At 42.0% G+C, this 22884-nt stretch overlaps 1 protein-coding gene across 4 annotated transcripts in view; it reads left to right on the top strand.

Moving 5' to 3' along the window:
* The window catches only part of AP4E1 (adaptor related protein complex 4 subunit epsilon 1), an 822644-nt gene that overhangs the window by 240141 nt on the left and 559619 nt on the right, over positions 1-22884 (top strand). For all 4 annotated transcript variants that reach the window (XM_069624813.1, XM_069624815.1, XM_069624816.1 and 1 more), the window contains one exon: positions 20601-20674. In XM_069624813.1, the coding sequence (XP_069480914.1) occupies positions 20601-20674 (74 nt within the window). The remainder of the gene's footprint in view (positions 1-20600; positions 20675-22884) is intronic.

Below are 22884 nucleotides of genomic sequence, written 5' to 3'. Positions count from 1 at the left end.
TCACCGTGTCCACTTCTTTGATGCCAGTTTACCTGAAACCAAGGACCTGCAGAAAGAGAAAGAACATTACGAAACTTACCTGGAACAGTATCCTGTCTTCAATCCATCGCCGACTTCAGTTCCACTCTCCTGAAGGTACGAACTTCATCATCCGGCACTGCATGCATCCTGGAATATCATAACCTGGAAAGAGGAGAAAGAAAGACAGCATTAGTAAGCATTTACTCACGTTTCCTTCCGAATGAAGAAAGCCACACAATTGTTCCCTGGGTAGTCATCTCCTGGTCAGTATCATTGCTGGAACATTACGGCTCTCGGCAAGTAACATCGCAACCTACAAGGAGAGAAAAGACAGGTTAGCAATATAAAAGGCGAAACAGCGCCGTGCATCGCGCATTACTCACCGGACAGCATCGCGCACATCGCGCTTTCACCTACCGGCCCATGGTCATCTTCAAATTGCATGACAACTCCAAAATACCTTCCCATACCTAAAAGGAAAGAAGGAAGACATTATTATTTGAACTAAGAGGAACATAAGAACTACATATAAAGACTGTAAAGCAGCAAACCTACAGAGTTGCAGCAGGCCTGGATTCCCACAGGGGGGGCTTGCACCAGTGAAGTAACTTGGTCGCTGCTCGGCCCCCACATCTACGCGCCCCTGCCACAAGGAGCAGGACGGAGAATCCACCTTCTAAAATATTAAGGTGAGGAGATTCTCTCCTAAATTAATTTCCAAATTCCACGTAAATCAATCCATTGAGCTACCGACCTTCTTTCAGAATCCAACTAGCTCAGCTCAAGTAAAACTCCACACATTAGATGTAACGAGGGCGCTCCTTTAGTATGTAAACAAGACCAGACTGCTAAGGAAAACAGACCAGCTGTTTGTCTCCGTAGCACCAGGCAGAGAAGGAGATTGCATTTCCAAGAATGCCATCTCCAGATGGATAGTCGGATGCATACATATGTGCTATTCATTATCAAATAAGACACTGCCTTTCACACCAAGAGCTCACTCCACTAGAAGCACAGGAGCTACCTTGGCCTTTATCGCAAATGTCCCCCTAGACAGCATTTGCAAAGCAGCTACATGGAGCTCAGTACATACCTTCACTCAGCACTACTGCATTGACACCCATTCCAAAGCAGATAAACAGGTGGGACAAACAGACCTGAAACATCAGTTTGCTGCCACTGCTTCTCACAACCCACCACCTTCTCCTAACACTGCTCGCTAATCTATGCATGGTATGTGATCTAAGCAGATTCCTCAAGCCTCAGAAGGGATACATTACACACCGTAATCGTATTTCTGATACTTGTATCTGCTTAGATTCACATGTGCCCACCCTTCCTCCCCTGAGAGAAGGTGCATGGACTTTTTTGAGCTTTTCTGATATTATCTCCTTGAATACACCTGTACTCACGACACACTACATACTACCGCTTGTCAGAAACTAAATAATCTGAAGGACCTCAACGCGTGAAGGACCATGGGTACAGTGCACGTCACACTAGTGATAGTATTACTGGCACGCCCTGTCGACGTCCTTTTGTGAGTTTCGGAAACAACTGTAATACTTTGCAGCTTCCACTAGATGTCGGCCTATGCATAGCATGTGAATCTAAGCAGATACAAGCATCAGAAATATGATTACAGTGAGTAATGTATTATATAATAGTATGCATGTTCAAGGAAAAAAAAACCTTAGTTGCAGGGACGTTAAAGTGAGTAATACATTGTAACAAAACCTTTTGTCATTCATGGAAAGAACTTTAGTTGCAGGGACGTTAAGGTGAGAACTTAATGCAACAAAACCCTTGAAATTCAGCTAAAGCCACCTTAACTACGTGCCCCCTGTTGCACAGCCTATGACCACAATGATATCACAGATCACATCACTGGTGACATCATTAATGACATTACATTATAACTGTAACTGGCATTAAGCATGGCCTTCAGCCATGGTCAGTGTGCATGGCCAAATATATTTGAACACATGAATGGGTACTAGTCATGGCCTTCAGTTATGGACAGTGATCACAACCTTCACCCATCTGCACTGAATAGTTTAATACACAAACAGGCTACCGACCATAGATAGATTTTGGCCTTTACCAGTGGATACAGATTTCAACCGTGTGCACTGTATATTATATACACTGATTCTGCACTAGTCATGGACTTTAGCACAATACTGGTCAGTGGCCACAATCTTTGGCTGTGCCCACAATATATTCTAACATATAAATGGGCCACTAGCCATGGCCTTTGACCTTGAGCAGTTTGTACATCTTTTGGCCATGTCCACTGTATATTTTAAAATAATAAAATGCAATAAGCGACAGCCTTTGGTCGTGTACTGTGCATTATACAACACTAACCAGCCACTAGCCACTTCAGCACAATACTAGCCAGTGACCACACCCTTTGGCTGTGCTGACTGTATATTCTAACATATTGCCCATTGCACTCCCCACCCCCCCCTGCATGATCTTGATGTCAACTGGCCTAGTAAGATTGTTGTCTTTGTCTTCCCTCTATTCCCCTTTGTGTATAGATGCTTTATAAATGCCATATCATAACTAGCTATGGCCTTTAGCCATGACCACTGACTACATCTTTCAACGTTGCCCACTGTATATTTTAAAACGGTGATGGGCTTCTAGGCATGGCTTTTAACCATTCACGTTGGTAGTTTTGAACACTAACCAACCATTGGCTATGGACGTTGGTGCTGGCCAGTGACCCCAGCCGTTGTCATGGCCAAGGCCACCGCCTAAATTGTTATGAACATTCAATGTAACTAAGACAACTGCCTTCCTCTACGACAATTTCATGCAACAGCACCTTGTGCCCTTGGGCTGTTAGTGCGCTTTATAAATCCAAATAAATAAATAAAGCTGAATTTCAGGGGTTTTGCTGTTAAGTTCTCACCTTAATGTCCCTGCAACTAGTTTTCTCACCTTAATGTCCCTGCAACTAGTTTTCTCACCTTAACGTCCCTGCAACTACTTTTTTCACCTTAACGTCCCTGCAACTCGTTTTTTTCTTCCATAGATTTTTAGAACGCTTGAGGACCATGGTCTTGGGCCATGGTCAGTGGGCACAGCCTTTGGCCTTGCCCACTGTTCATTTTAAAATGCTACCAGACCACTAGCCATGGCCACTCTATATTTTAAAAAACTCGCTACCCTTCGCACAAAGACGTTCATCAATCACAAACTGATTTTGTCCTGTTTTGACAGTGGTATTATGTATAAAAGCTTGCAGGCTCCGAGAACTTGCAATGTTTTTAGGCAATGCGCAGTGAGATTCAATTATTTGTCATGGTCCACACACTTTGGTTAAGCAGCGTGTTCGAAGCCCCTTGTTTTATGGCCGGTTTCTTGGTGACTGTTGTGATACATTGCACAACCCCAACTAACCACATTTAAGCTGCACGGAAACAATGAAAAATATTACTGCATTCAAGAATAACATATGCCTAGGTACTTTCTGCACCCATAGTGAAAATCTCAAGCTGGCACCCGTGAATATATGCCTATTAAGTGAACATATCTTAAAGTGAAATATACAATACAAATGTAGTTCATTTGACCTTCCCCTTTAGAAGAAAGCGCGCAAGACAAAATACATTGAACTTTGAAAAAAGTAATGAACACCAGAAAAATAACCTGAGAGGAAATGTTCCAATAAATATGCTGGCAAAGTATAAAAGCTGCTCACCTTTTATACCCAGCAATCTGTCCTGAAATATTCTCTGGTAAACATTCCAATATGAAACAAGTGCTTGTGGTCTTGTGTATAAGCGTCTGCACTGGGAACATGACAACCTGAATAAGATCCCAGTAGCCAAATACTTGAGCAAGCTTGCCAACTGCAAAAAACACCATGTGTTGCGTCCGCCCTCTGAAAAAAAGTTACGCTGTTCAACCACATGTCCTTTACTTGTGCCCCCTTCAAAGCAACCACAATCTGGGGAGAATAACTGCACACGTATCCAGGATTACAAATTCTCTTGCCACATTGTGGGCAAATACTCATGACATACTTGCCCTCTCATAGTTTACCCTCTTCACACTCATGTCTGGCTTTCAACAGTACTTTGCTTTATAAAGATAACTTGAAAAGTACACGTTCCATAGTGTCACTCAAACATATAAATCCTTATTGAACTATGTTGGCAAAAAGTGTACAATTGTGCCATTATTTACACCACCACCCGCCCCCCAGTCTTGACTGGCAGACTCCAAATACCAGAATGCAATTCAGCAAAAGACAAATAAATGGTTGTAGAGTGCAAAATTTTCAAGGACTGATAGTAGCATGGTTTAAAGAAAAAAAAAATAATTTGGATACCCGATCGGTCACCCATCCATGCAGTAATGGGGACATGCACTGCTTAGCTTCAAAGCTAGGAAAGGGCACTTTTCTCTAAGTGGTCCTGTAACTTTGGCTCATTTATCAGGCAACATGGCCTGAGGAGGCTGGCCCCATCCTCACTTTGAAGCTAGGCAGGGTCTGTCCTGGTTACTGCATGGATGGGCGACCTGGATGGCAATCGTGTCACTGGCCACGTCACTATAGCTGTAAAAATATCTTTAAAAAAAAAACTAACCACGGGTACTGAACTACACATATCCACAGTCCTTCACAGCCACGAATATCAGAAAAACTGACAAAAATAAAATGCTTTCCTGGCCCCCTCATCTGTGCCAGCTCCCCCCCACTCCCTAGATAGCCTCCTCATCTCCCCTGCCCGCTCCCTTTCCTCCCACAACACACACTGATTTGATGATGCAGTTTGCTCTGAGATCCCGGCTGTAGCCGAGGCTGCAGAAAGCTTTGTGTTGCAAACTCACTCCCTAGACTCCGGCTAACTCCCAAATTTCACTTGGTGCCCTCTAGCTACCCACCTCTAGCCTGATGGCATTTGCATGTTTTTTACCTGCAAATGTCTTCTTTCCTGTGTTTCATTTTCCCATATCCTCGGCTATAACCTTGCACATCTCACATCGAGAAAAAACAAGATGGTGGTTATTTCATTTCTAAAAACAGCCAGTTCTGGGTAAACCCCCAAGATAGAGCTATCTATTTTTGAGAAGAGGGCACCCCCTTCACCATCAAATATTTAAATAGTTACTTTATGGACTAACCCCAACCCAAGCATGGATCGCAAGTTAACGCTTCATGCCCAAGTTGTTTCGGACCCGGTCCAAATCCGTGGGATGTGTGCTTTGACCTTCTTTGTATATGGGAAAAAGAATGGGCTGTAGGCTGCAACATTGGAAAAAAATAAATAACTTTTAATGTGTCTTCACGAAACTTTGAAGTCTGGGGTGGGGTGGGGGGTGTGAATCCCTAATCAATTTCGAAATTTCTGTCAAATCCGTCACTCGAATCGGAAGTTAACAATAGATTTTAATTAAAGGGGTTCATATGGGAGTCCGACTCACCTGAACTATAGGGCGTCTACCGCCACCCTATAAGTCCGACTCACCTGAACTATAGGGCGTCTATCGCCACCCTATAATATGAAGAAATTACATAATTGGGTATACACATGCATTTTGTGTATCTGCGATCTAAACCTTTTAGTCTGAGCAATCTGTATTTCCCCAAGAAAGACAGACGTCTTCCCCATCATTCTGGACATTGGACCACTAAACAAGTATTTCAAAGCACAAAGATTCAAAATTACACCGTTCATTGCATCATTCCACTAATTCCAAGAATGGTTACATGACCACGTCCATTGCTAAAAAGCCTTTTGTCATATTTCAATGCATCCAAAGCAATAGAAATATATATACTCTTTCAGGTGGGTGCAAACCATTATCAGTTCAAAGTTCACCCATTAAGGATTAGACCTGCACGAAGAGTAATTCCCTGTTCCTCTGCATCGTTCGATTCGTACTGAGCTTTTGGCCAATCTCCCTTAATGTAGGGTGGCGGGAGGGTGGAAGATGCATCAAGGAAGGCACTGCCACACTCACACCAATGTCGCAATAAAGTTAGTGCTGTTTGGCAGTGAAGCTGCGAAGCGGTGACCATAAATCCTGGTGAGCTGGACCTCTAATACATTCATTTTAAAAGCTTCATTGTTCCATCGTTTACAGAACTCCCTGCCTGAAATCAATTTGAATGTGAACTAAATCATAGAGCCAACCACCCACAGCTTCTTGTATAACTTTCTCAAATTATCTCTGGAGTTGAACAGTTGTATTTTATTAACACAATACTAGTGTGCAAGGGCCAGAAATGAAACTTAACCCTGTGCTAATCTTTTCCAATGCTAAAAGGTTGGATGGAAAAGTCCTCTACTTGCAAGGAGACGGACTAAGGAAGCCCCTAAATCCAGTCGGGCATGCCTCTCTGATACCTGTGGCAGATGTGAATACAGGTTATCTAAACAGCGGTGCCTACGACCAAGGCCCACTGTTCTAAAGTGGGTAGTCTGTTATTTGGAGCCGGCAGGAGGGGAAGGGAAGACTGCCGAAGTGATCCCGAATGCATTGGTACGGCCACATCTGGAGGACATGAAAACATGGCGAATGTGAACAAAAAGACAAACTGCCAATACGCCCAAACATTATGGTACTCCTACCTCCTAAACACTGGCATTGTGCACATTCCAATTCCAAGCACATCACAAACATGTCCTGATAAAAAATACATTGAAAAAAGCCAATGTTCTACTTCCGACACATAGGGAGGTACACCCATTCCCCCAGTTATCCATGATAGTCAAATGGATGTAGAAATGGTGCATCACAAACAATGTTATATTAACAATAGAGCATATGGTTATGTTCATCCCACAACTTCAGTGATTCAAAGGATCATAAGAGAAGATGAGCAATGAAAAAATGTATGTATTACTCGATACACCAGCATGGGCAAAACTGGTATGAAGCGCATAGCCTCTAAAGATGCCAATAGCATCATGTATCAAGTTCACTCCTCATCATGGTTAATGAGTTAATAGAATTTTGTCATTTAAATCTTTCTGAAACTTCCATGTATATTGTGAAAGAATCACTTAAACCAAATACACCTTTTCTTAATTCTAATAAATGGAAACATTTCGTATTATGTTAAAGGCAGAATATTAGCTCATTGCGTGGTACAAGACCCAGTAACATTAACATGGAATTATTCTTAAAGGTAATGCAGCTATTTGTGTAATGCAGTACTTATTGTAGTAAGGGAGGGACCTTTCATATTACTCACTTGAAGTTCATTTAGCGTGACGGGGTCCATAAAATACCTCACAAGCCAAACACACCTTGCAAAAGGTACCAGTGGTGAAAGACTTCATGAAAGGAGTCGGGGCGATTACCCTTAAAAGTAGAAAGAATTGCCCTTCTTGTTCAATTTCGTAGGCCAATGCTCCCTTATTTTGAACCTATATACAAATGTGATCTAAAATATGACATATATATTTTGTGATTTAGTTTCAGTAAGAACTTTTCACGTATACATATTCACATAAAAAATAAAAACATTAAAATCATCATTTAAATACATATCTGCAAATTTCATCAAATACATTTTCACTATTTCATCAAGTTATAAACAGATTTAGCGTACTACCTATGATATCCCTGTAATAAATGGCTAATTAAAATCCATATCAGATGCAATCTAAAATCCATAAACATTCAATTTAGTAGCTACACATATCCAAAGTATTTAAAGTACAATGTGCAGCATTCCTAGTACTAAGACAATATATGTGCAAACAAACTCGCCTAACTATTTCATGTACAGAGGCCTGGAACTCGTACATTGTGTTAGAACATGTCTTGGTGTCTATCTTGTCACTGATTTTAAACACTCGACATGTTCTATGTTTCGGAGACCAGCCGTGTATAAGACCTACTGTACTTAAAACGGGCCATTGGTTGACCTGGAATAATAGTATAAACCTACAAACCTTTGAGGGGCAAGTTATTAGATATTGTTGTGGGGGTAAGATTACCTGCGCATGTTCTCAAACACCTCTGCATAGATTTCCGGTCTTCATAGTCTGTCATAATTGCAATTCCAGTCCCAAGTTCGCAATTTGGTTTTCTACCTGCAACATAGGGCTGGTAATTCCTAAGATTCATCAGGCGTCCATGAGAATATTTCAAGCATCTTCTTGTGCACCGTTTCAAGCTTAGTCTACTTAGTTGATACTGGCCCGGAGGACCCAAAAAGGGTACTCAAAACTGTCAGTGCGGGGCATTTTAGTTTTTTAAGGATTTTTAAATAAAGTAATCCTTTCATTTCGAGAACCTGTCCTTCAAGTGACATAAGCCTGAGGTCTAACCTTATAAGAGAAATGGGTACACAGGGGGTAAGGGATAGAATTTTCCACCAGAATTTTCCCTCCAGCACTCCCAGCCATTTCAGGTCCACGTCTGTAAGAGCCTCTAAGCCATACAAAATTGATGGGCAACAGAATTGTCTATATATTCTCAGGATCCCATCCAGGCTATATGCTGATGTCTGTCTGGAGAACTTTGCAATTAGTCTCTCTAGAGAACTTTGCAATTAGGATAGTGAATAAATGCGCCCTTCTTCTTTCTTTAACCACAAGTGTATAACCTCCACCAACCTCTACGTCCACTCCCTAATATCTATAACTATCCACATATTCCAATTTTTTTACCCATCATTCATAATGGTGGACGTAGTACCGTTTAGTACAGATCTGCATCGCCATTGTTTTGAATAGGTTAATGCATAGATTGTTCTCAGGGGCATAATGCTCCAGTGTTTTCAAAGAAGTGTTCATCCTGCCACAGGTGTGATCCAATAGCACTTTGTAATTTGCATAAAGCAGACTGCTTATCGACACCTGACCAATTCTTGGTGGACAATTAGCTGCATCTCTCAATCTATGGGGCAGGTCGGGTAGAAAAAGGTTGAACAGGAGAGGTACCAACACGTAACTCTGCTTGACCACCCCTCTCTTTGTTGCCACAGAAGCAATGAAGGCCCTCCCGCTGTCCAACCTCACCTTTACAGTTGTCTTGGAAAAAAGCCTTTGCATAAAACATCAGGTCTCCCGGACAGCCTAGCCAGTTTTCTCCCCTTTTTTTTTTCCGGTTCACCATGTTGAACCCAACACGAAAATATATACATGTTGTCTGCAGCCTTTTACTTTGGCTCTACTTGTGTTCATATCAATTAACAACAAATTATATACTGTTGAACTCCCCTTTCTAAAGCCCACTCCATATCGTCTAGAATGTTTTTCCTGTCGATCCATTCCTGCAGTGCTTTGAGGAGTACAGAAGCAAACAATTTACTGATAACATCTAACATTAACAGGAGCTGGTAATTTGCATGCTCTTGCCGGTTCCCAGCTTTATGTATGGGCATCAAAAGAGACTACACCATGTCCATAGTATCTGTTTTGTATGTACTACCTTTTCAAACCATTTTGTCACTACTACAGCCCAAACTACAGGGTCAGATTTAAGTACCACATTCGCCAATCCGTTGGGCCCCTGTGCTTTGGAGAATTTCAGTATTTTTATCAACCCTAGTAGTGTTTTTACATCTTATTTTAACTCAGAGCTATCAACGTATGAGTTACCGACTAGCTCTTCTTCGTCGTCACCCTCTCGTGTTTCAAACTGTCTTACGATATACTCCTTCCAAGCCACTTCCTCGATCGGGTTTGTAACCTTCCTGACTTTCGCACCTTTTATAGCTATTCAATTGTTGCCAAATCATTCTAGGTTCTCCCTTTGCTAATAGACAAAAATAGAAATGGGTGTCCCCTATACCATGGACCTGAGGAACAAAATACATAAACAACCAAAAGGAAGGAGTCACATGAATAAGTACTGCAATTGTTCAAGTATTCATATCGTTAAATGGATGTGAAGAAAAGGAAAAGGTTCAGTCAGGTGATCCATAATTATTTCATATTTTAATTTTAATCAAAAACCATTATAAAAATACATACTATATTTGTGTGATGTCAACCTTAAAAAACATCAGATTAAACATTAATACAGCAGATTTATGTCCAAAGACATTTATTAAAAAAAGTCTCTGCATCTGTGAATTTCATAAACATCACTAATAAAATAAGTACATATGCATTTCTGAAAGCATCAATTGCATTAAGTAATAGAACTACTATTGCAAAAGGTGCTACAAGCAATGAAGATACTAGGTTAAATGCCTTTAGCACTTTGGTACCTAGTATCTTCATTGCTTGTATGTATTTTATTAGTGATGTTTATGAAATTCATAGATGCAAAGACATTTTTTTTATTTTTTATAAATGTCTTTGGACATACATCTAATGTTTTTTAAGGTTGATATCACACAAATATAGTATGTATTTTTATAATGGTTTTTGATTAAAATTAAAATATGAAATAATTATGGATCACCTGACTGAACCTTTTCCTTTTCTTCACATCCATTTAACGATATGAGTACTTGAACAATTGCAGTACTTATCCATGTGACTCCTTCCTTTTGGTTTTTATGTATTTTCTCCCTTTGCTAATGCCTGCACCACGCTCTGCCATTCTTGGTTAGCCTTACTGAACTTCCGCCTCCTTACCCAATTCCTATAGCGTTTTCTTTTTTCTTTTAATAGCTTTAATATGGACTAATTTTACATCTGAGTCGAGGCCACTATTTGCTATCTGAGTTTCCTTTGCATGACGTGTTTGGCCTCCCTAACCTTCCTATCGTTTCTTTTAATGTCCCCTTTACCATTAGTGACTGCATAGATACCGTTTTGCAGACCAAATCTGTTGGTTAAATGCCCGATCCAACTCTCAATCTCTTCCCCAGTTTTGTACTTGTGATTTCTTTTTTTTTAACTCGCTTTGATCAAGCTTAGAGACAAATGCCTGCTTATTTCTAATATTCCTTTCTGGTCCCCTGATCCTATCATTCGCAGCATTTATATCCATGTCTCCGATCAATTCCTGATGCAAAATTAATTTTAATCATAGCCTGGTCACTATACTTGGTTTGTATAGCTGACATACTCCTGACCAATGCCGCTAGTACTGGGTCGACGAAGACCTAGTCTAGAGTCGAGCTACTTTTGCCATTTACCCATGCACAATTACCAGGTACATCTCCTGGCGTTCTTCCATTTAGCATTCGCAGTCCCCACTCATTTAATGCACTTGGCCAAGGTTTACCCTTTGTGTTGGATTTCTTAAATTTCATCATAGTTGACACAGTAAACCCAATGCTGAGTTCAAGGGTTTATCCATACAGTGTGCATTCAAGTCGCCCACGACCAAGAGTAGGTCTTTACTCATGTCAGTAACTCAGCGCACCAGCAGGTCATAGATATAATCAATCATACAATCCGTTTCGGACCCCTCATTAGGATTATAAATATTCATTAGAATTACTGTCCTGACCACCCACTTTCTGGAGTATCTCTATCGCCATGATATTTTACAGGGGGTAGACCGTTCTACTACTCGTGATGGTATTGAGTGTTTTACCCGATCCAGAAGAGCCCCCCGACTGGGTAGTCCTATGTTTCCTTTAGCCGCAGGATTTTGACAGATCTTCTAACCGTCAATATATACGTTTTTTTTTACAAGCCACGTCTCGAAGTAGAAAAATATCCATTGCATTAAGCATCCTCAAAGAGCCACCTTCTGCGAGCCAGTGGCTGGGTCTTCTGGTATTCCATATCCCGATTTCGACAGATCATACTTGTTTTATCGCACCAGCCGGTATCAAACTGAGGAACCATTTAAGTACTTGCTGTGTTTCTTCGGCTTAGGGTTAACAAGAGGCTAGTTAGGTTCGGGCAGTGTCTTTTTAGTAAGGACAGTAATCGGATTTGTAGGGGGCAGATACTTTGAATAGACTGCCAAGTAGAGTCCAAGTCGTAACCTAGAATCGGGAAACTTTGATGCTGTTTTCGTATGGCCCTAACAGTTTGTGACAATCCTAGATGTAGGTGCATCTTCATTTTGCAAAGGATGGCAAAAATAAAAATCTCAGGTATGATATAGTCTCAGTGCTGGTATTCATTGCCGCAAGTACAGCAAGTTTGATGCATTTTATTATCTTGCCTTTCGTTCTCTGGGAATATGCTTTGAGTTGTAAATGATTTAATGTCAAGTTGTAGTCGTGACCTTTCCTTCGATTTCCTCCACCACTTTGCTACGATATCAGGTAATATTATCCCCACCAAAAAATATTGCTATATATATGGTCGTCGGGAACGGCCATAGGCGATATTTTTAGTGGGGATAATATTGTTTTTTTTTTTTGGGAGCAGGGGTTGCGGGGGTGTCCCCCGCTCCTTTTAAAATAATAGGGTGGTTGCGGGGTGTCCCCCACAGGTTCCATACCTTAATATCGCCACACAAATATGGCAATATTTTTGCAGGGAAATTAACACATGAAACCATTGCTACTGATTCTTTTAACTTCTGACACTACAATCTTTTCAGAGAAAAGAACGTCTGCCTCCTCCAGGTCTGATCTATTACAATAATCTTCCTCAGACTGATTATCTGATATCGGCTGCTTGACAGTGTCCAACCCACCATGTTGTGGACCTTGCAGGAGCCAACTTCTCAGTGTTCCCGTCTCTTTAGATCGTCTCTGCGTACATCGTTTTGTCTTTTCGATTTCTTACTTAATCTATGAGTATTGGTGACTACTTTGATGTCAGGATCTGCAGCTCTAGGGATGACCTTTCTTGATTGTTTTCACTCTACCTGCCATTTTTATTTTCAGTGCTTCTTTCTAGTGAAATTTGCTACAGATCCTAAACTCAGAAGTGAAACATTAATGGTCTCTGCTGGTGGTTCCTGTATATATTCTGGGACCTTCTCCACAATCTGAGCTTCTCCCAGTGGTCGGTTAAGTTCATTGAGTGCTTGTCCCGAGGCTTCTAACTTAGCAATATTCACGCAGTGCTGGGAGTCAATTTTGTCTTCCAGCTTTAACAAAGCGGAGCCAAAATCCTGTTGGTATGTATATGACCACATAGCTTCAGGAGGATTTTTGTTGCAAATTGTAGCACCAATATCAGCTTTTGCATCTCTTCCATTTGCATGGACTGACTGGTAGAGTGCGACTATCTTCCAATTGAGGCACCATAACCTTGGGGAGGATGACTGACCAGGATCAATTAATACACTATTGCTAACTTCGCTGTTGGATAATTGTTGAATAGCGAACACAGCTCCCTGGATTTCCTTTGCCGCATTTTTGAGAGAATAGCACAATTCTAGAAGGGACTTGTTATCAACAACCAATGAGTCCGTTTTGTCCTCCTAGCCTTCATTCGCCACTTCTTTTCTGACACAAGTCATGGCAATTCTCACCTGGCTGCAAGTATGAGGTAATTTTACCTTGTTGTTTTAGAACCCCCAGCAACCTGTGGCGATACCTGAGAGAAGGTATCTGTCTGCACTGAATCGACCAAGCCGGTTTTTACTGATGTCATTTTGGTCCTAATTGCTTTACCACTCTTATTCTTTAAATTGTAGTTAACTGTTTGTTTATGCCTTTCCTCTTTGTTCTGGATGACATAACTAACACAGGCTCTCACTGTGCGTTACCAGGCAACAGACACTCCGACCGAGAGGTAATGGCGTTAGATCGTCCACAGTTCAGAGTTATTCGTGAGTGAGAAAGAAAGAAGGGGGGGGGGGTGAAGAGTTGCAAAGTTACCTCGGCTTGGTCCGTCTCTCCGTCACTCAATCACAATTTACGGGCTTGTCCCAGGTTCTAGTATTTGATCTTCTCTCATCTTCCAAACACAGAAAGACTTAGCTTCTGCGCTTCACATGCTCATGCCTGTTCTTTATGGACTCCTGCCCTTAAAGTGGTAACAGCTGCAGTGTAACTGGATAGTGGCTGGAGTTCCTCTGAAGCACCGCAGTCACAACCAACACAGTAACGCTTGGCTAACGCACTTCATTGAAACCAAACAATGTGCGAGGGGGAAGATGGACTTCTAGACGTGTCTAGACAGCTTAGCAGCCTAACCAACAATCTGCAGTTTATCTGTCAGTCTCTCAACCCAGGGAGTGTTTTACAATTGTACAGATAGCAAAATTGCTGTGGTTACTCGAAATGCTGCTGGCGCTCAGCATTCCATGCTCAAACTGGGTGCCCAGTTTGATGTTAATGGTTATGCCCCTGTTACGCCCCATGTCATTGAACAAACCAAGGTGGAGACTCAATGGGGACACACCACACCCTTCCCTCCAAGGCCCATCAATACCCAAAGTGCCTTTGCAATCTAGCAGAGGTTAGACAAGGGTACTCAAGCATCTCAAGACCTTCCTCTTCTCTTCTGCCTTTGTCCCTCTTCTCCACTGCTGACCAGCTTGCTCCTCGGCACTGTGCACCTGGCCTCCCTCTGTTCTTTGGGCCCAGGTACCTGCTCACCTTGCCTCCCTCATGCACTGCCTCCGGGCCACCCCTTTCACTGGGGTCTGTATCTGTAACCACACAGTCCTCCACCCACTCTTCTTCTGCACTTATCAGATACACCCTATCTGACTAACTTAGCACTTTACCACTTTGCTGGCTGCACTTCCACTGTTAATACCCATTTATTTATTTAACTTATTATTTATTCTATTTCTCTCCTCTGTTCCACACTTTCCACTTCTCGCCCCTTCCATGCACTTTCCCCATTTTCCCTTTCCCCATGCACTTGCGCGCTCTTTCTGTCACTGGGCCTAGTAAGATAGTTGTTTTTGTCCTCCCCTGTTCCCCCTCCCTTTGCCTGGTCGCGCTCTGAAACACTTGTGTATGAGCTTAATATCAATAAAGTATTTACTTTCATTTAATTACTCAAGGCACGAGAAGCGCCACAGCACTCCCTGCGCTTTTCTCAGCGGGATTCTTGGGGTTCAAGCACCCTCTGTGCTCGGTCTTGGGCCCTCGATCTTCAGCGTTATGGTTTCCGCTTGTCTGGTGAACAACCTTGTGACGTAGCAGCGTCCCATCCAGTGTCTTCACAAATGATCTCTGCTGACGGTGTACGCTGACTCGTGGACTCGGATGGTGTCAAGCCACACCAACATTCCACCGTAAAAAAAAAAAAAAACCTTAATCCCAATTTTGTGTTCTGTTCAAAAATTAAAAAACTCTTTCTGTCGAAAAAAGAGTGACCACTTGCTCCTTTGCCACTACATTGCCCTAACTTATATTAATTGCCAGATTTCTTTGTGGCTATTACATCAGTCAGAAGGATTAATGCATTGCGAACATCTTTGTCTATAGACAAACCAGTTTGCTTTTTAAACTCCCTCTTATATATTAATGCAGTGTAAGATTTGAAAGCGTTTTACTGATCACAAGGCACACATATAAAGAATTCTGCACATGTCAGGTGTTAGAAGATTACTAATGCCCTACAGTCACAGAACTAAGGAAATAAACTAATCAAGTCAGTGTTTTTGTGGCCAAATGGATTATTTTTCTCTGCTTGTTTTAATGCATATGGGGATATTCAAAATGTTCTTTCCCAAGATCGAACTGTACATCACCAATGCTCTGCAGTAATAATTTTAGTATGACTTGTAACTGAGGCTCTTATCCATAAACGCATACTATTTAGTAGGTACTTAAAACCTTGTTGTGTGTATTTGGGTAGGGCATTGTTGGCCTTGTGGAACTGGTTAAGTCAGATTAATTTTTTTAATTTTATAATTAGTCTAAATTCAAATATATGTCCCCAGTTCGATCCTTCATAGATAACCAATGCTGGCATGGCACTCGTACTATAGATGGGCATTGTTTTCAGGCAAAGTTCATAGTTGTCTTTCCGTTCAGTCTCCCTTGGTCAATCAAGTTTCTTTTTCTCTGTGCCTATTTTGGGGAAGTGTTCGACCAAAAACAGTATTTCATAGTTGTATGTTAAGTTTGTGTTTACATATATAAAATGCATTCTTTCTCTGCACATACTTCTCCAGCAGATAGTATAACTACAATTTTTCTTTTATAATGCGGTAAATACTGAAGACTTTTTTCTAAGCGGGATTCGAACCTTGTTGCTATGCGTTGTCTTGGTTCCAAGACAAATGCTTGGCCCCTGAGCTATCCTCCCGGCCATAGTAAGTTTGGTTCACTAAGCGTCTGCAATTTACTAGATTGTAAACCCAATCTTAATTGTTTCACTTCTGCAGGTCTACTTAGCTGTCTTGAAACACAGTATTGCACACCTCATGATATGGAGTTTTTGGCAGTAGCTTTGGTATGGCTAGCCGCTGCTTATCTGTCCCCTCACTCACACATGAACTACAGCAGCCTGGGCTTTACTTTCCCCACCAAAAGGTCATTAGCTTGAATTAAATCGGGTCCCCTGTACGATCCCTCCTAGAAGATCAATGGATGCAAGGAACCTACACTGTACAAGGAGACTGAGGCAGAATTTATAGATTCTACTCAGTTCATTGCGCTTTGGGGAACCAATGCTCTTTCCCCAATGTTAATTTTGATAATCCATTCATGGAGTTGTTATACACAAAATACTTTTTTGCTCAGATTATTCTTGCAGATGGTGACTTTATGTTCGGAGTTAAATAACTGCTGCAGATTTTTTTAATATGAAATCTTACTGAGGAACCTTTCTTGTTTGGGTTTCCCTACAAATGGACCTCAGCGCCCTTTTGTATAGCTGATAATTAACCTTTCACGGTGGCATGAGATTGTAACATTGGAATTCCGGCTCCTCTATTCCGTTTTGACTTAAACACAAAACCTTTTGGTTACTTTAAATTACTCTCATGCGCTCATATTGTCTGAGAAGAAGAAAATAAATGACCCTTCTCCTTGTTTTTGCAAAAGATTTGTATCTTTTATTTGAACATTTTTTTGTACTCTTTAACATGCCCTATGTGATAACACGTGTTTCGACGATTACATCGTCTTTTTCAAATCAGGGCTAATCATTCAACATTTGTAAAATAATACAACACATTTTCAAAGAAAAACCCAATTGTGTTATTGTTTGTGTAAATAGTACCATATGAAATTCATATATTCATTTAATTTTTGCATTCATTGGATTGGCCATTGAAGGAGGGGTAAAGGGTAGGAATGTAAGGGATGGTTGAAAAACACAAAAGGAAAGAAAGAATAAAAGAAAATTGACAAAAACATTGTTAATATTTACCATCACATTGTTCATTGAACGCTGATTTGTACAAGTGTTTCCTGAAGTACTGGTAAGGACTGTAATTATTTCATTTTTCTTATCTAATGTTTCCAGTGCAGATCTCCTATTTCTTAGATTATTCACAATCACCGGTTGCGGTTATCCCCAGTGTTACTGGTTTGGATTTGAAAGTTCGCTTTCAGTCATGAGTTAAATCCCTGCAAATAGGAACATCATAACGGTGAGAACCGCCTGTGTTCATGTGACGCACTGGTTGATCAGATGCTATTTGGTGTCGCCTGATGCGTTAGGCTCATTATTGTTATTTACTTGTTGTATATATACAAACTAATTAGCTGACTTTGTTTAGCTGATATATGTCAGTTTCAAATACTGAATAATATCCTTAACATTCGTTATGTTGGCAATTATTGCTCTGCTAAGTATTGTCCGTTCCCGCGCACATTTTTAGGGAAGGAGAGCGACCACTGATTGCATGCTTTAGTTTTTCTAATGGTCATAGTGAGTTGTTCTGGGGAGCAGTGTGTGGACTAACCAAAGCATCACTGGCACGGGCCATTGCCACAGCAATAATCTGGCGCTGTTATTATTTAACAGAGTTTTATATTTACAGCCACTTCACAGGTGCATCTTTGAATTTCCCAAACTAAGAGAAGGAAATATGTGTTACGCTCACCTGGCTCCCACAGAGGCGTCGGTCAGACCCAGACTGCTGCGGCTTCCACCCACGTGATGCGTATTGCAGCGATGACTGACTGACTGGATCTGCCCTCCTAATCTTGTCTGCTTGACCCGTAGAAATATTCTCCTACAAGTGGAGTGATGGATTTAGCCACTTGTGGATTCAAGTAATAGCACCCCCACTAATCACCTCTGAAGTGCCCCCTCAGCAATCTCACCTTATATTCTTGAAGGATGAGCCCTCCATCCTACGAAGTACGCAGGGGCGCGTTGATGACCAGTTACTTCACTGGCCTGAAGATATTGGAAGAGTTGCAGATGAATCCTGACTCCAAAAGGTGCTGGCGAAGAGCCGTAAGTATATAGTTCGTAAGAGTTCAAAATGTCTGGAATTCACTCCTGTCCAATTCCTCTTTTATCTTGCAGCTTTGACCCAATAAGAAGATTGACAGCTGAAAGCGCTCCCGTAAAAGTCTGTGTTACCCAACACTGTCCGGTAAATATAATGCCAAGGGTTACACTTGCTGCTTTCTCCCTTTCTTACAGGTGCGGCATAAGATGTGGCATGCTGATGAATAATACCTCAGGCGGTAAAATTAGTTAAGCATATGGCGGCTAAAGAGATTGTCTCTGTCTGTTCTCTCTGCTCACCTTGTTGTGTCTTGTCCCCCTTAGGTGCCGGGATTCGGCGATGTAAAGATGGAGACAGCGCCGGATCGAAGAGATGCTGCGTGGAACGGTGAGTATGGCGCGGCGGTGCTGCTGGCGATGCGGCGCGTTTAAAACAATGTCTTTCCTCTGGTTTGAAGATGCGATGAATCCGGGATCAGGTAAGAAATCAGGTAATACTCTTGTTCTAACCTTTGCTTCTTTCCTTCTTTCTAGGTGCTCCAGGTTTGAGGCGGGCGTGGCAGAAGGCTGGATGCTGCTGCTGGCACGGTGAACGTTACGTTGCTGGATGCAGAATAACACGAAGCGTGTGCTGCTCTTCGGGAGTGTTTTAAATAGCCTCCAAAGTAGTCCCAGGTAGGTATTCCTCCCCGACCACACCCGAGTAACAAAATAGTCCCTAAGGTAAAGTAAGTGTGCACCTATGAGCCTGGCGCCTATGGCGCCAGGACTGATGTCCCATATGAGCCTGGCGCCACAGGCGCCAGGACTGAACCCAGACAGCCCCTAGCAGGGGTTGCTGGGTTTTCTCAAGGCAACATGATGCCTGCTCCCGGGGCTGATGGACGTGGTCTGGATGCCTGGGGGTATGCATCATGACAATATGGCAATTTTGTGTTGTTTTGAACCCAACTCTTTGGGATGCGAACGTGTCTTCAAGCCCCGTCCTGGTTCCTTAGTTAAGCTGTAAAATTATATTTTGTACAGCAAACTGAGCTCACAAATCTGCTCCCTCTATTCAAAGTTGTGTCCGATCTTCATTGCTGAACCATTAGAATGAAAACAAGAGAGCATATCTCAGAGGACAGAAAGTCACTCCACTGGCTAGCCTTAGAAGATAGTATTGCCTTTAAAGCAGTGACCATTGTACATAACTGCCTCTACGGCTCGGCCCCAGCTTATTTGAAAGAACAAATAACCATATATGAACCAGGTCGGTCCCTGAGATCTGAAGCTCAGCATCTGGTGAGAATGACACATGCTAAAAGAGCAAATGGACTTGGATGCTCTTTTGCCGCAAAAGCAGCAACAAAGTGGAATGGGCTTGCATGCAATCTGAGACTAGAATCAAAGTACTTGATATTCAGAAAGAAACTGAAAACGCTTCTATTTAAATAAATGACTAGCTTACTGTGATAACAAATCTGCTGTCTCGTCTTTGTTTGTCTGTGCCTGTGTGTTCGTGTCCTGATGCCTGCGGGCTTCGGTGCGTTACAAATAAATACATTTTAAAAAATAGATAAAAAATAAGGTGGCTTGTGCATAAACAAGGATTGTGAGTGCTACATAAGCATTATACAGAGTTATTATTGCAGCTCCTTGCATCTTGATGCCCATTATAAAATATTCAACTGAACAAACTGAAATAATCTGCACCAGAGACTTGATGGCAGACAATGCTCTGCATGCAAGTCTAAAACAGATAAAAGCTGCAAAAATACTGTTCTGCTAAATGATATTGGTGGTTTTATTCACTAAGTAATGGCTTTATTGGGGAGTCGGGAATCATTTAGTGATCTGGTACGTTTACCAAGAGAAGGAGGTTCTCCAGCTGTAGAATCTGGGTATGAGAGAAGGAACACTTGTTACTATTATGAGGTGAATTTTGAAAAATGACACCTTTAATTTTACTTGAGTTGCTTGTGAATTTAGCTGAGCTATTGGCTTAAGTATACACTGTTCTGTTAGTGAAATAATATGACCCATTCTTGACCAACTGTGGGAAGGGGGAAATGGTAGATTTTAGTCTGCTTGTTCAGGTTTCGAAAACCTGGTGGCTGAAGGAGGAAAATGAGACCGCCTTCCTGTCATTAGAAGAGCCAGACCATGATTACTGCACATCCATCATCCGAATGTACACTTAACAAATCTAATAAACTCAATTCTGTTTTTACTGTCTCACTTTTATAGACATTCCACCACCTAGTTATTTTTTATTGCATGTACTATACAGATCCTGTATCTTACTAGATTGCATTCAAACTGTATTTGATTTCTTGAAATAAGTCTCGATCCACATGTATGTTATTATTTTTCAGCTGAATAGAGATCTAACCGTAACTTGCATGCTGTTTCTTTCCATTGGAACAGGGCAAGTGAACTGATGTATGATGTTCTGGATGAATCCTTAAGGAGAGCAGAAATCAATCACAATATCACGTATGGTGGGTGAGAAGCATGTTTACTTATATGAAAATGGCTTATTAATGTGTTATTTGGCCAACATCTTCAGTACGTATGTTTATAAAAATGTTTGCTAGAAGAGCATAATACATGTCTATATAAAACTGGTCATATGTGTCATGCTTTGAGTAGGTTAGTGGACTGTTGCTTGAATTGGATGGATCCAGATGCTAACTGAGATACCTGGGGTTTCCGTCACAAGCACCCAATCTTACTTGCCACCTGGTGGATGCTTGTGGGAAAAAGAGGAGGAAAACAGAAGAAGGGAAACCGTCGGTTTGAACTCCTGAAGGACTTGAAAGGAAAAGTGTCATTGTCTGTATTTCTTGCATCCTATATGTAACCCCCACCTTCTAAGTGGATCCCCTAAGTAGATCAAGGTTCCTGGACCCCTCCCTTTAGTAGCCTTCAGGGAGATCTGTTGTGGGCAAACTCACCGGACTAGCACAAAACACTGTAATAGGGTGGGGGAAAAGCAGTAAGTGTCTACAAGAATATAAGTGGATCCTCTTTAGTAAACCGGGAGCTGCTCGAAAGGCAAGAACAAAGGACTAGTGGGAAATTCACAAATCCCTATTTGAGGTAGGTGACTGAATTAGTAATGGCGGCAAATGCAGAGAACAAAAACGGAACCTAATCTGATCCTGCAGGATCTGTGTCTATGCCTAATTTAGGTGTGAGTGAATATCTACAGAATATTGCAAAGGTCTGATTCTGGAGAGTGACGTGTAACAAACCTGTTACAAAAGGTCTGGGAGCCCCTCTACTGAGAACAAACACGGCCAAATAGCCTGTTCTATGTGAAGGTGCTGAAGAAGAAAAATCGAGATCAAACTCCTGCCCACCTCACCCCAAGCACATCAACAGAAAGAACAGCAGGATGAATAATGAGCACACTCATGATTTTGCACCAGGCCCTAGTGCGCCCATGGGTGACAAATATGCTGAAAGACACCCATTTCACCAACACTGCAACCTTCATGCTACATTACCCTCAATGCAGCAGTACCACCATGCAGGATCTACAAAACACAAGAATTCCCGTTTAAAGGCTTGCAGATGCCCACGTGAATTAACCCCATTGAAAAACAAATCATTGAACCACCCAACAGCACAATAACTCATCAATTCATGCATTATCGCATAGCAGAGTGTAAACCATGACTGGCTTTGGAAAATCACAGTAAAATAAACTTGTCTCTGCAGCGTTCATGCGAGACACTGGAATGCATCTTGCAGGCCCAGCTCAGCCAAGGTCGTCTCTAACCAGATAAACTCTTTCCTTGCAACAAGATGAAATTCCTTTGTTCTGAATGACAGTGAACAGAGCGAAGACAGCTTCAATAATTCTCATTAAATACAGCTAATTCAACAAGGCAAGTTCAGGCAGTGGTGATTTGCACATAGTTATGACGCACAGGAGAAAGTTACTTTTTCGAGCTGGGAGCAGAGTTGTCTTAGGCTTGGAGACGTCAGCTCTGGCCATTCACCACTGAGGGCCCAAGGGCGAAAAGCCTGCTCAGCTAAAACTGATGGGAACAAATTCACAATGCAACATTTTAGAATTGGGTAATGGGGAAGAACAGCCAAGCCAGCCCCCTGACAACGGAGGTCCAATGATCAGAGTGTCTGTAAGGGAACTATATGTAACCAATCACTCAGCAGCCAATCTCAGGATGAGATATGTTTCTGGGAGCTGTTCCAATTTTGTGATGTCAGCCTGCAGTGTGTTACAAAGCTGGCTTGCAGGCCAGTCTCGCTGAGACCGTGTTCGGATTTCTGTCCCTGCACGAATCCCTGTGTGTTTGTTTGCTGCCCAGAAATAAAACACAGTTTGGAACATGCTGCTTGCTTGGAACTCTGCTGCATTTCTTTGGGCAAAATCGGAGGTGTTGGGGCCTCCCATACCCTAGGACCCCTAGAAGCCCTGGTGGGGGTCCAACTTCTCCCCAACAAGTTGGTGTCCTCTGTGAGGCTCGTTTCTCACTGTAAGGCCCTTGGTGGATGGGCACTGCCTGCACAAGCCCTGCATTGAACTGCCGCCCCCCCCCCCTGCCATGGACCCAAAGAAGTTGTGGGATCTGAAGACCACCGGAAAACGCGTAACGGCACCAGGGGCCACTTGGAAATACCCTGCCTAAGGGGAGGTGAGAGCCCTGCAGAAGAAGGGGTCCGGTGAAGCGCCTTGATG

This window comes from Ambystoma mexicanum, chromosome 11, assembly GCF_040938575.1.
Source record: "Ambystoma mexicanum isolate Mex_15411 chromosome 11, UKY_AmexF1_1, whole genome shotgun sequence".
In the NCBI taxonomy this organism is placed as follows: Eukaryota; Metazoa; Chordata; class Amphibia; order Caudata; family Ambystomatidae; genus Ambystoma; species Ambystoma mexicanum.
Note: the sequence above shows the minus strand (reverse complement) of the source record. Positions and strands in the feature narration are given on the sequence as shown.